Source organism: Pelodiscus sinensis, chromosome 1 (genome assembly GCF_052426305.1).
Source record: "Pelodiscus sinensis isolate ZL-2025 chromosome 1, ASM5242630v1, whole genome shotgun sequence".
NCBI classification, from domain to species: domain Eukaryota; kingdom Metazoa; phylum Chordata; order Testudines; family Trionychidae; genus Pelodiscus; species Pelodiscus sinensis.
In genome coordinates, this window is record NC_143052.1 from 88,141,992 (window position 1) to 88,155,865 (window position 13,874).

The following is a 13,874-nucleotide window of genomic DNA, read 5'->3' on the forward strand; positions in this document are numbered from 1 at the left end:
GGGGGGGGGAGGGGGAGTGACGCCTGGTACTGCTGCGCCAGGCCTTCTGTAATCCAGGCCGTGTTGCTTCGGAGTGGTGGAAAGAAAGCATGACGGGGCAGGGCTTGGGGAAGAGACGGCACCTGCAATGGGGAGGTTACTCTGGGCTCCATGCCTGGAGGTGGTTTTGCCTCAGGCCCTGCACCCACCTTGGGATGGCCCTAATGAGAGGTAGAGGCCACAAAGGAATCAGAAGCAAGGAGATGAGGTGGTCTTATCTATGGAAGGACAGAATTCTGCCTTTCCCTGCACAAGGACAGAAGAAAAAGGAATTTGGGGTCAGGATCAGAGTGATACAGAGTACTAGGGGTTTAAAGGGTCATTCTCATCGCAAGGTTTCTCCCACTTACAACCCTTTGCCTGTGATTAGCTCCATGGTAGGGAAGCATACGTAGGTATGATGAGGGTGGGGCTGTGCTGTTATTCTTGTGAACAAGACTCCTCCAGTTACCTGTCCAGCTGGTGGCTGGACTCACAGGGAGGCACAGTTTATCAGGTGCCTTGATTAATAGTGTTTGATTCAGTCCTGGGGCTGGGCCTGCCTGAGGTTCCTTCTCCACCCTGCTGCAGGGTGACTACCCCTCTGACATCAGAAGTTTTTACTTCATCTCCTGGCACCGGGACCTTATTTTCAAAACAGCACCAGGAGTAGTGGAACTGGAATAGGCGTGTCCCACTCCCTCCCCTCCCCACCCTGGTTACTTTTAGAGCTCCTCTTAGAGTGAGTGCAGACTTGCTGCTTGCGAGATTACAGGAGCTGGTATTACTTTCCACCTGGGTGAGGTAAGAATTTCTCTCCTTCGGCCACTGTCGCTGGGGTCTCGGCTTCCACACAGGATACCAATCAGGTAATTCAGAGTTGCACAGTCCAGGCTACAGCTGTGGGGCAGGGGCTCACGCACAGCCTCCAGGGAAGGCAGGGAATTCAGACCTTCCTCAGAGGTGGTCACCTTGAATCACCGGATAGTGTGGATAGAGCCCTGGCTGGGGAATCAGGAAATCTGGGTTCTATTCCTGACCCAGCCACTGAATTGCTGTGTCATTTAAGTTACTTTGTCTTTCTGGGTATGTCCACACAGTTAGCCTCCCAGCCCAGGTCACCAGACTCAGGCTAGCGGGGCTCCTGTTAGCTCTCTGACAATAGCTGTGGAGGCAGCCTGTTGAAATTGTGGCTCAGGCAGGAACATGGTTCTGAAGCCCACCCTACAGTAGACTTCCTTTGTGACTCAGTTCCCCCACCTGTGACCTGGGGGATGGTGTTGCTCTCTTTCCTTGCAAAGTGCTTTGAGGTTGACAGATGTAAAGCCCATATAAGTATTGTGTATTACAGTATTCAAGTGTGTGTGTGGTGGGGAGAGGGTAAAATCCCACGAGGAAAGATTTAGAGGAGGCATGTCTCAGACCCTTCAGCTTAGAAGTGTCCCTGAAGCTCCAGCCTAAGATGCGGGGGACAGAGGCGCACGCCCTGAGAACTTTCATATGCGCATGTGCATGCACACACACTCGGAAAAGGGCACCTTCCCATTTTTAAAGAGATGTCAGGTCTCAGGAATGGCTATGGACAGCCATATGTATCGATGTTATTGCACAAGTAATCACTGATTAGAGCAAATACCTCTGAGAAGAGAAATTAGCAAGTGACTTCTGATTCCATCTCAAAGATGTTAAAGCTCTTTCCATCTGGTCAGAGTGTGTTCAATGCTGGGTGCTGTCCTGGTAATTCTCTAATGTTTTCCTCACAGTGTATGTTGTTCAGTAGATCTCCCTGTCTGCGTGTCCCATGCTTGTTTCTGTGTCCCGTGCTTGCAATCTCCAGCTGTCTGTATATTGTGCCCCATCTGTCTGTCTGTCTGCTAGAGCTGGTCAAAACTAAAATATTCTGAGGTGTGAATATTTGTGTGAATTTGCTTCCCTAAGATTCATGGGATCACATTATTCCTTATTCGCAAGTGATTGGACAACTGCCAGGTATTTGTGCAAATGATCAGAAATCCCAAAAGTTTAATGAATGACAATTCATCTGAAAATCTCCAGATGAAATGCAGTATTCACCATTCGTGACTGGTCAGACTCTTGTTTAAAATGGTTCAGTCCTCCACACTGGGAGCGGACACTCTGCTTTACGATTTAGGTGTCCAAACACAGAGTAAATAGCCCCAGGGAGTGGTTGAAAAACACCCTACAGAAAGAAAATTTGTCATCCCAGCTCAGAAAATACATTAGAACAAATCAGGATTTGTTTGTGAACAATTTGCTAATTAAAGGGATCGATTCATAATGAACATCATTTGCAGTGACAGTGGTGATTCAGACAGCTCAGGTTTAGTGGTGGGATCTGGTGACAACTTAATACCACCATGCTTTGCACCTTGATTCTATTCTCCCCAGACTCCTGGGGCATTCTGTGGACTTACCGTTTTCCTGTATATTTACACACACATTTTTTGTAACTATTTTTTAGAGAGTAATGCATTTTGCATTTCCCATATTATGGGGGGCAGATGTTGTGAAAAGGTGCAATACACTATTACCAGTCAGCTCACTCTGGGACATGCATATATGTGCTTCATGTGAAATTCAAGGATCTCATCCTCATTGGATTTTCTAGAATATGCTTTTTAAGGACTCAGTCCTGCTTCATTGAAGTCAATGTAAAGGCTCCCAGGACTGAGAAAATAATTTAGAAAAAAATAAAACTGTGGTCTGGGGATTGCACCTAACAATAACCATCACAGGACGATGCAACTTTTCTTTACACATCAGAAAGAAGAGGGCAAAGTCCCTCCCCCCCCATTTCAGTTGCTTGTAACACTAGTTAATAACAGAGTTTGAACATAGTGGGATGTTAGAGATGCATCCTACAGAGAGTCATGAACTGGGGACTCTCGGAGCATTATCACTACTGCCTGACACAAAGAATAATGCTTCTGACACATTAACAGCATTAGCAGTGGGACTCTTGTCCAGGCCTGTAGCAATGGGGAAGCATCTGGGGTGAACAGGGGTCCTTGATGTGTTTTCTAGCGCCGAACAGACATAGAAATTGTATAAATGTAATGTTGGACTTTAATAGATCATCTAGATTAGTCCTGTCCCCTGCATTGAGGTAGGATGAAGTATTATCGAGATCAAGTGTTCTTAACCTATTTTTTTTCCGAGACACTCTTCAGTATGCTATAAAAATTACAGGGCCTAGCAGGGACTCAGGGCTCCAGACCAGGGGTGGAACCTTGGGGCATAGTTAGAGTATGACTCCTATTTGGGGGGGAAGAGGGAGTAAGGCTGGCAACAGACTCAAGCCAGCTTTGCACAGTGAGACTTGGAGGGAATGCCATCCCCACACCTGACTTAGCAGGCCACCCAGCTGTCTGGCTTGTGTAGGGATGCAAGCAAAAAATATAACTCCAAGTGGGGAGTCAGTTCAAAAAGTGTAAAAACTTCTCAAAGTGGAGGGAGAGGGTAGGTAGGGCTGCTGTAGTGCTGGAAGGACTCACATTCCTCCAGGGGGCAGCAGATCCCCATTTGAGAAACACTGAGCTAGACCATCCTAGACAGATGTTTATCTAACTTGTTCTGAAAAAAAACTTTCAGTGATGGAGATTCCACAGTATCCCTAGGTAATCTGTTCCAGTGCTTAACTGCTCTGACAGTTAGGAAGTTGTTCCTAATGTCTAATCTAAATCTCCCCTTTTGCAGTTTAAGCCCCCTGCTTCTTGTCCTGATCTCAATGGTTCTGAACAATTTACCACCTTTCCATTCATAAGAAGCTCTTACATATTTGAAACAGTTATCATGCCCCCCTCAGTGTTCTCTTGTCCAGACTAAACAAAACCAATATTTATGCATAAGGTCATTTCTCCTCTTTCTCAAAGTGTGGTGCCTAGAATTAGACACAGTACTCCAGTCGAAGCCTTATCTGCGCTGAGTAGAATGGAAAAATTACTCCTCATGTCTTACTTACACACCAATACATCCCAGAATGATATTACCTTTGTTTGCAACACTATTACATAGGTGACTCATATTTCATTTTTTCACTATAATCCTCCAGATCCCTCCTGGGCAGTCATTTCTCATTTTATATTTATTCAACTGATTAGTCTTTCCTAAGTGTAGTACTTTCATTTCTCTTCATTGAATTTAATCCTATATATTTCATAACCTTTTTCCAATTTGTCCAGATTATTTTGAATTCTAACTGTGTCCTCCAAAGTGCTTGCAACCTCTCCCAGCTAAGTATCATCTGCAGACTTTATAAGTATACTCTCTATGCCATTATCAAAATAATTTATGAAGATATTGAATAGAACTAGACCCAGGACAGGTCCTTGTGGGATCCACTCAGTATGCCCTTCCAGTCTGACAGTGAACTTGTGATAACTACTCTCTGAGTATCGTTTTCCAACCAGTTGTGCACCCTTTTTATAGCAGATTAGTCTTGGACCAGGCTATGTGTCCTGATTTTGTTTATGAGAGTGGGATGTGAGACAGTAGCAGAAGACTTACTAAAGTTGAGGTATATTACATCTACCACTTCCCACAAGGTTTGTTACTGTGTTAAAGAAGGATATTAAGTTGGTTTAACATGATTTGTTCTTGACAAACAAATCCATATTGACTGTTCCTTATTACTTTATTTTTTCTAAATGCTTACCAATTGATTGTTTGATTATCTGTTCCATTATCTTTCAGGGTACCAAAGTTAAATTTGTCCTTATTCTCCTATTTAAGATAGGTATCTCCTTTTCCATTCCTCTGGGATCTCTCCTGTCCTTCACAAGTTCTCAGAGATAATCACTAATGGCTCAGAGATCTCTTCAGCCAATTCTTTAAGTATTCTATATGTATTTTATCTGGTTTTGCTTATCTGGTTTTGCTCACCTGAAGATATCCAGCTTACCTAAGATTTCTCTACTACACTTACAGTAGTGTAGCTGTGCTGCTGTAGCACTTAGTAAGGATGTTGCCTACTGATGGAAGAGCTTGTCCTATCAGCACAGCACTCTCCCATTGACTTCGCATTATCTGAGTCAGGAGTTCAGTCAATATCATTGCGTCACACAAGGGTGTGGATTTTCCACACCTCTGAATAATGTAATTATACCAACATAAGTTTGGACTGAGTAATTCTGAATTTGTTTTTTCCTATTTTAGCCTCAGATCCTATCCCATTTATATCAATGTTCACTATATTAGTCATCTGGTTACTGTTATCCTTTCTGAAAAGTGAAACAAAAATGATATTTTAACAATTTGGCCATTACTGCATTTTTTTGTTATTGTCTCTCCCTCATTAGGAGCAATAGGTCTCTTCTGTCCTTGCTCTTCTTCTTGCTTTTAGTGCATTTGTAAAATGTTTTCTTGTTACCCTTTAGGAATTATGTGTGGGTTTTATTTTATTTTTTGGAGAGGGGAGGTATGGACCCACCATCAAAACTGTTTAGGTTGTACAGGAGCTATGATAGAATCATAGAATGCTAGAAATGGAAGGGACCTCCAGAGGTCATTGAGTCCAGTCCCCTGCCCTCCTGGCAGGACCAAGCATCATCTGATAGATGTCTATCTAACCTACTCCTAATATCTCCAGAGATGGAGATTCCACAATCTCCCTAGGCAATTTATTCCAGTGTCTAGCCACCCTGACAGGAAGATTTTCCTAATGTCCAACCTACACCTTCCTTACTGCAGCTTAAGCCCTTTGCTTCTTGTCCTATCATCAGAGGCCAAGGAGAACAATTTGTCTCCCTCCTCCTTTTGGCACCCGTTTCCACTATCATGTCCCCTCTCCATCTTCTCATTTCTAAGCTAACTATGATGAAGGCACACAAAATAGTTAAAGGAATGAAGAAAGTTAATCAAGGGCTTCAGGTCACCCCTTCCCATAAAACAAGGACAAGAGGATCCTTTGAATAAGACAAGATGAAAACTAACAGAAAAAATATATTTTCATGCTATGTATAAGTAGCCTTAGCAACTCATTGCTACAGGCTATGGAGTCAAATATTGTATCTTACTGAATTTCAAGAAAGGATTAAGTATGTCTATGAATAGCAAGAAAGCCTGTTGCTCCATTACCTAGGGGAAAAGTTGCAAAGCTTATCAATCTTTATGATTCAGGGCATTCCACTAGAGCCCGAAACAAACTCTCCTATCAGTTTACAGTAGTGCACAATTAGGATATGCCTACACTACAAGACAAAGTCGAATTAAAATATGCAACTTCAGCTACATTCATTGTGTAGCTGAAGTCGAAGTAGCTTAACTCGACTTTTGGTGCTGTCTACACTTCAGGAAGCCAAAGGAAGAACACTCTTCCTTTGACTTCCCTCACTCCTTGTGGAAGCAAAGTTATCGGCATCGACCGGAGTGCCTCTCTCACTTTAGTTATCTTCACTAGACCACTAATTCGAACCCTGGCAGATTGACAGCAGCAGCTTCGATCTACATCTGCAGTGTAGACATACCCTTAGAGATATTCTGAGATGACAGTAGTGGATGATTCACCTTTCCCTAAGGTCTGCTTGGCACCTGCCGCTGCCAGAGATGTTATGCCAGACTAGATGAGCCACTGGTCAGTTGTATGCAGTAATCCTTACAAATAGTTTGACTTGTACACAGACATAGGCATTGGACATTTTTTTGCTTCTTTCCTCAGCTAGGGTATGTCTAGACTATATGGCTCCGTTGACGGAGCCATGTAGATGAGTTTACTAGACATAGGAAAATGAAGCAGTGATTTAAATAATTGCCGCTTCATTTACATGAAAATGGCTGCCCCGCTGTTATGATCAGCTGTTTGGTGGCACAGCGGGGCAGTCTGGATGCACCGCGGTCGACAAGGGAAGACTTTGTCAACCGCTCTGGTAAATCGAGGCATACCAGAGCCGTCGACAAAAGCTTCCTTTATTGACCGCGGCACGTCCAGACTGCCCCGCTGTGCCACTAAACAGCTGATTAGCACAGCACGGTGGCCATTTTGATGTAAATGAAGCGGCAATTATTTAAATCACCGCTTCATTTTCCTGTGTCTAGTAAACTCATCTACATGGCTCTGTCGACGGAGCCATGTAGTCTAGACATACCCCTACTGTCTTAACTTAACAAGGTTTATGCTACATTGCTGTCTCAACTTCTTCTGCAGATCATTGGAAGAATACTCATAGAGTCATAGAGGTTAAGGCCAGAACCGAGCACCAGATTTTCTAGTCTGATATCATCTGACACTACCATCATCAACCACCGTACACTAAACCCAAGTCCCTGCTGAGGGCTGTTCTGTGAGTCACCATGGCTCCTCCGGGCTGCAACCAGAATCTTCACCCTGACTATTACTTACTGTGTGACACTGAACAAGTCTGGGGTATTGTCCTGGAATCAGTGGCTGCTGCTGGAATCATTTCCACAATCATCTTCATGCTCTCGTTACTCATCGTCATCGGTAAAGTCCAAGATGCCACCAAGCGAAGCATGATCCCCATCTATTTCCTTTTCCTCTTCGGCACCCTAGGGATCTTCAGCCTCACCTTTGCTTTCATCATTAAACTCAATGTCCGGACTGGCCCCACCCGCTTCTTCCTCTTTGGAGTTCTTTTCGCCCTCTGCTTTTCCTGCCTCCTGACTCATGCTTTCAATCTTGTCAAACTGGTGAGAGGGAAGATCGGTCTTCAGTACCCAGTGTTGTTGGCTATTGCCATTAGCCTTACTCTGGTGCAGATTATTATAGCCATAATATATGTAGTCATCATAGTGGCCAGACAAAACATTAACATTGCTGAGATGAATGTAGAACAACGCAATAAGGACTTTGTCATGCTTCTGATCTACGTGCTCTTCCTGATGGCTCTCACCATCCTGGTCTCCATGTTCACTTTCTGTGGGACATACAATGGCTGGAGGAGGCACGGTGCCCACATCTATATCACTCTCCTGTTCTCCATCGCTATCTGGGTGGTATGGATCACCATGCTCCTGCGAGGCAACCCAGAATTAATGACACAGCCCCTCTGGGATGATCCCGTCATCAGCATTGCTCTGGTGTCCAACGGATGGGTCTTCCTGATGATATACATAGTGCCTGAATTCTGCTTCCTCACCATCCCACGCAAGCCTGAGGACTATCCTGCGGAAGACTTTTCCTGCCAACCTACGTTCATGAAGAAAAAGACCTATGGAGTGGAGAACCAAGCCTATATGAAGGAGGAGATCGCAACAGGTATGATGAAGTGGGTTGTTACATCGCATTGCAGTGTCCTCTCTTGCAGTGCAGTATAATGCTGAAGAGAGAGTACCAGCCATGCAGAAGCCCAGCCGTGTGCTGGAAGTGGTAGAGAGGTTTTAAGAAGGGATTTGACAATGATAAATGACTGAGAGGTGTGAAGAGGAAGAGTTTGGTGGATGGGAAACCCAGGCGAAAGAGAATTTCCCTTCCTGAAGAGAGGACAAGGTTATGGACAAGGAGGAGGCAAAGAATGGGGGAGAGGGGCAAACAAGCAGGCAATTAAATAAATATGAAGACACAGAGGTGATTTGAGGAGACCCTACTAAAAGTTGAGAAAACCAGGAGGGTAAACATGCAGGGAGTTTTTGTTTGTTTGTTTGTTTGTTTGTTTGTTAGTTACTAGAACCAGCACTGGGAGTTACAGAGCTATCTAGGTCACCCTGGTAAACAGGTTTTCCTAGTTCTGATTAGTTTCCAAGATCCACGTAGAAAATACAATTATCTGAGGACAGGGTGGAGAAATTGTCTCTATGAGAATCTCTTTCGCAGTGGCACAGGGCCATCACATGTCAGTTCATGCTTCCCAGGGCCGAAGGTAAGGGAAATGATCACTTGCAAGGCGTGCATCTGCTGCTCAGAGTACACTCATGCCCTAGATAGCAGACTCCCCTTGCAATTTCCCAAGAATGTATTAGGGAAAGGACCTGCCTCGCACCAAACACTGCAGTGGGGTCATGCAGTGTGTGTGAGAGGAACACTGAGGGGGTGGACTCTGCCTAAATCTGCACATGGGAGGACTTTTTGTGTATGACTTTTTGTAGGGATGTAGGGAAAACAACAGAAGAAATTCTTCTCTATTGAAGAAGAGAGAAATTTCAGTACCCCTCCCCTGTCTTTTTTCTTACAACACTTCTCTTCAGCCTCTGGTTGATAAGAAAATGGGAAATGGTAAAATCACCTCTGGAATTCACACTCCTCCTGCCCGCTGGTTACCTAGAGGACCCTCATCGGCAGTTCCCCATACAGTACTGCCTCCCCCAGGCCCCTGACACTGTGACACTTACTGGCTGCTTTCTTCCCTTTTCCTTCTTGTTTTTAGATCCAGGAAACAACCAGGACCCACCCTACGTTCCACATTATGCTCACTTTCAGATGGAGGTAAAGACATCTCTTCTTGTTATATCTATTTAACCAGGGAGAGGGGTTAAGCAGAGTGCTTTATATGAAGCTACCTTCTGTACAGGATAGGCAGAGATGGGTGGGCCCTGCATGTGGAGTTGGGGTTGATGTCCTCATCTGGAGAAAGGGTGGCCCCATCTGGATGAGGCTGTGGTGTTCATTGGCTATTAGTACTGGCAGTGTAATCCATCCTGGGCAGGTGAGGGGCTATCCCTTAGTTGTGTAACACACGTTTCGGTGCCTCTCAGGACCCACTCCTCACCCCCGTGGAACACACATGCAAAATGAAGGGACCACCCATCTCTAAGGTGTCATTTATGGACAGCCCCACATCTGCCTCAGTGAAAACTCACTATCCCCACAGGGATGACAGTATCTGTCAGAGCTGGGCGAGGCCTAATGGTTCATTTCTTATCCGCACTCCCTGCCCTGCACACGCCCTGACCAATACAGGACTGTTCTCCACAGCTGATTGCAGAGTGCTTAGTCCAGTGTGGCTCCAAAGGGCTCAGCGAGCAATGTGGGTTCTGCCATTTCTCTTGGCAGTGTGCGCCGCAGCCTAGCAGTCTGTGCTCTCAGGAAGTGGCTCCTGATATTCAGTGTAGCAGTTAGTTCCCCTTTTACTTATTCTCATCCCATTTTCACTTTTCTCCGGTTTTGAAGTTTGATCACGTGATTGTTTCTTTTTCAGAACCTCCCGCCCCAGCAGGAGTTCTCCATCCCCCGGCCTAAAACTCGGGCCAGTCCGTATGAGGATTACACCGGCGGGCAAGGCACCAAGTAACAGCTCAGTGAGAAGCCAAGAGACAATGCGCAGGCAGTAAGGGTGGAAGGAAAGGCCATTGCTTGCTTCTATCCTGCTAAAGAGACAGAACCAGACTGGCAGGGTGGTGGCAGATGAAAGGGATGGGCCCTTTTTCTTCCCCACCTCCCTTTGACTCTACACATACGGCACTTTAATTCCCTTCCATTCACCCAGCAGAGCACTTTAATCATATATCCCCTGCCTGCCCCTGTTCACTCCATTCCCTGCCCTCATCCATGTGACCGAGCTCATTTGCCTCCTGATGGCACCAAAGCTTCTGGCTATGAGGCTATAAGGCCCAGAGACTTTGACCCTAGGCCCCTCAGCCCTGATCACCTTGGTGTCTCTGTGCTCTCTGTCAGCTGCTAAACTGAAACAAGCAACTGCCTCCCCATTCAGGTACCATAGTCTCATGTATTGCTAGAAGTACCTGACCCATATAGCACTGATCCACCCAAGTATTGCAACCTCTCCCATCTCTCCACTTCCACTGCACTGAGTCACACAGCTAGAACTGGCTGGGAGAGCTTTCTTTTCTTTCTTTCTTTCTTTCTTTCTTTCTTTCTTTCTTTCTTTCTTTCTTCCTTCCTTCCTTCCTTCCTTCCTTCCTTCCTTCCTTCCAACCCCTATAGACCTGGCTGGCAAATGATGGTGGGGGCACTTAATGAAAAGTTTTGGGGTTGCTATTTTTCATTTGAATTGTGAAACCTTCCACATTTTGGGTATGTCTACACAGCACCCTTAGTTCGAAATAAGCTATGCAATTTGAGCTACGCAAATTGCGTAGCTTATTTCAAGATAGTCTGTTTGGAAGTCTCTTAATCCTTGCGGAATGAGGTTTACTGGGATGTCGGAATAGTATGCCAATTATTTTGAAAGATTTCAAAATAACGGGTGTGCTGTCAAGATGCGGAATAGCTGTTTCAGGATACCAGAAGTATCCCAAAATAGCGCTGCAGTGTAGACGTACCCTTCCTGGCCAGCAATCCTAACAGCTCCCTCCCTAGACACTCTGCTCACCACTGAGTCCCAGACAACCTTTCCAGCACTGCCAACGGACCCCCACAGAGCTCCTTCCCAGCACTGACTCCTACTCTCTAGGAATCTGATCTACCCGGGACTAATTTCTGTTCCCCAAACCTCCTTTCTAACACTGGCTTCCAGTTCTTCCAGGCTCTGAGTCTTATGCTTCCTGGTCACCTGATCTCCCAAGCCAGGAGGGGAGTGAAGGGAAGGCAGACTCTCTCTTTCCCAGAAGCAGGTGTGAGCTACATCCTGGGGAGGAGTCTGCAGAGTTGACTTTTCCTGGCGTCTGCGATACATTTTGTAAATAGCCTCGATTGACATTTATATATAAATACACCGACATCTCCATGTGAACAGGCTTGGGACATTAGTGGCTAATGATTCTATATTTATTTAGTACTTTATATATGGGATATTTAATCAAAGCCTGGCTCAGAGGAACTGGCAGTCTTCATCAGTGAAATGAATCTGCAAATGCAGTGGAGGAGCAGGGGCCAGTATTTGTCATTTGTGACACTCCATGGCTTGTTGTGAGTGAGTTGGCACAAGCTGCCCAGAGGGAACAGGGTGGAGACATCAAGCACCGAGCCCTCTAGAGGTTGTCATTGTGGATCAGGGTGATCCTTGTAAGGTGCTGCACTCTTGGAGAAGATTTTGTAGCACTGGCTTCTCTGTGCTACTTTTCCAGGAGGAAAAGATCATTCAGATGGTGTGTTGCCCAAGAAATGAAGAACTGGGCCCTACAAGCCATGTGTATAGAAGGCTGTGAGTGTTTTAGCTATGCATTCACATGTGCGTGCATCTGGATTATATTATTTGTGCCTTGTTCCACACTGAACACGCTGTCAGGATGTAACTAATAATAAATAAGAAGAAATAATAATGTGTATCTGTTCATTTCAGTTTATAAAAGCGTACCCGTCTAATACTCTGGGTGCATGCACCAGATTTATTGATAGTAGATAGCAGCCATTGTCCTAAGATGCAGGGACCTCCTGGATTCCTCCTTGAATTCCTCACCTCTACCTATTTACTCAACCCTAACTCAACACTCACACTCTAGAAAAAACACCTGGGGAAACAAGTAGGCCTTGCAGTGTCAGCTGAAGTCAACAAATTCAGGTTCTGGAGAACCAACAGAGGAAGCAAACTCCATAGTAGTGGTCTCCTCCTAGAAGGTTCCTTGCCTTCATTCCCTTCTTCATTAAACCAGGGAGCTGTTATCTGAAGCACTCGGGTAATCTTAGTTTCTGTGGTTTTAAAACAAAGGCCTTGCCTGGATTGGCAAAACTCAGAGGTGTAATTCCCCATCAGTGCTAGCTGGCAACAGGGGAAGCGCTAATGTAGACTACACTCATGAGTCTAACCTCGGTCCTCTGTTGCCAAAAGCACTTCACCTGCTTCTTTCAGCAGTGGAGTAACGATAATGAAGACTCAGAAGTGCAAGGGCTGCTAGTGTTGACACACTTGGACAGACTCTGAGGTGCATGCACCACTCTGAGGAAACCAGGACCTAGCCCAATTTGATTTTATTCCTTAAAATCAAAACCCTAAACTCCCCCTGAGGCTCCATTCCTTCCCCTGAGGCCCTGCCCTCATGCCACCCCTTCGCCCTGAGCCCACGCCCTTGCAACATTCCTCCCACACTGTCTCCCCCCCCCCCCAGGACCCCAACCCCACTTGCTCCTTTCTGCCTTCCCCCCACATCACTCATCCATACGGCCAATAAAAAGTGATGGGGCCTCAGCCACCTGACCTGCTAGTTCCAGACCCCCTCCACAGAATCATTCTTTCTAACTTGGCTATGACGAAAACAAGAAGTAGTCCTGTAGCATCTTTGGGTATGTATACACTACAAAGTTAATTCGAACTAACAGAAGTTAGTTCGAATTAACTTTGATAGGCGCTACACATGCAAACCACTAGTTCGAACTTAATTCGAACTAGCGGTGCGCTTAATTCGAACTAGGTAAACCTCATTCTACGAGGACCAACGCCTAGTTCGAATTAAGTAGTTCGAATTAAGGGCTGTGTAGCCACTTAATTCGAACTAGTAGGAGGCTAGCCCTCCCCAGCTTGCCCTGGTGGCCACTCTGGGCACCACCAGGGAAACTCGTCTGCCCCCCTCCCGGCCCTGGAGCCCTTAAAGAGGCACGGGCTGGCTACGGTGCCCATGCCAGGTGCAAGCCTGCCAGCACCCAGCCAGCAGACCCTGCACCTGGCACGGCACAAACCAGCCACCCGCTGCCACCCAGCCCTCCGCCTCTTCCCGGGACCAGGCTGGCGGCTCCCGGGAGCCTACCCAGGTCCGCAAGAGGCGGGCGCCCACCAGGTCTAGTGCAGAGATCGTGGACCTCATTTATGACCTCCGCACTAGGCACAGGAAAGTGGCCATCTAGGGCAGGATAGCTGTCAGCCTGGCCACCCAGGAGCAGGTTTGCATGAAAATCAGGGTGGTCCAGTGAGACCCCCAACCCTGAGCCCTGAACTTAGAATGGCCGTACTGGGTCAGACCAAAGGTCCATCTAGCCCAGTAGCCTGTCTGCTGACAGCGGCCTGGAGGGGATGGACCGAAACAATGACCAAGCCATTTGTCTCGTGCCATCC

General features: G+C 46.2%; 1 protein-coding gene across 2 annotated transcripts; it reads left to right on the forward strand.

The window, feature by feature from the left end:
* Nucleotides 1–667: 667 nt before the first annotated feature.
* GPRC5A (G protein-coupled receptor class C group 5 member A) lies at nucleotides 668–12,192 on the forward strand. 2 transcript variants are annotated; one of them, XM_006110406.5, is made up of 4 exons: nucleotides 668–822; nucleotides 7,181–8,251; nucleotides 9,357–9,415; nucleotides 10,128–12,192. In XM_006110406.5, the coding sequence occupies exons 2-4, from the start codon at nucleotides 7,327–7,329 to the stop codon at nucleotides 10,218–10,220; spliced, it is 1,077 nt and encodes a 358-aa protein (XP_006110468.3). In that variant the 5' UTR covers nucleotides 668–822; nucleotides 7,181–7,326; the 3' UTR covers nucleotides 10,221–12,192. The 2 variants fall into 2 exon arrangements, with proteins under 2 accessions (XP_006110468.3, XP_006110467.3); XM_006110405.5 differs by having other exon boundaries at nucleotides 731–887.
* The last annotated feature ends 1,682 nt before the right edge of the window (nucleotides 12,193–13,874 follow it).

Bases quoted from the DNA above. Each gene is read 5' to 3' on its own strand.
- GPRC5A (XM_006110406.5), top strand. From the start codon at position 7,327: ATGGCTCCTCCGGGCTGCAACCAGAATCTTCACCCTGACTATTACTTA. The intron at 8,252-9,356 runs GTATGATGAAGT...TCTTGTTTTTAG, and splicing joins GAAGGAGGAGATCGCAACAG to ATCCAGGAAACAACCAGGAC. The intron at 9,416-10,127 runs GTAAAGACATCT...TTTCTTTTTCAG, and splicing joins ATGCTCACTTTCAGATGGAG to AACCTCCCGCCCCAGCAGGA.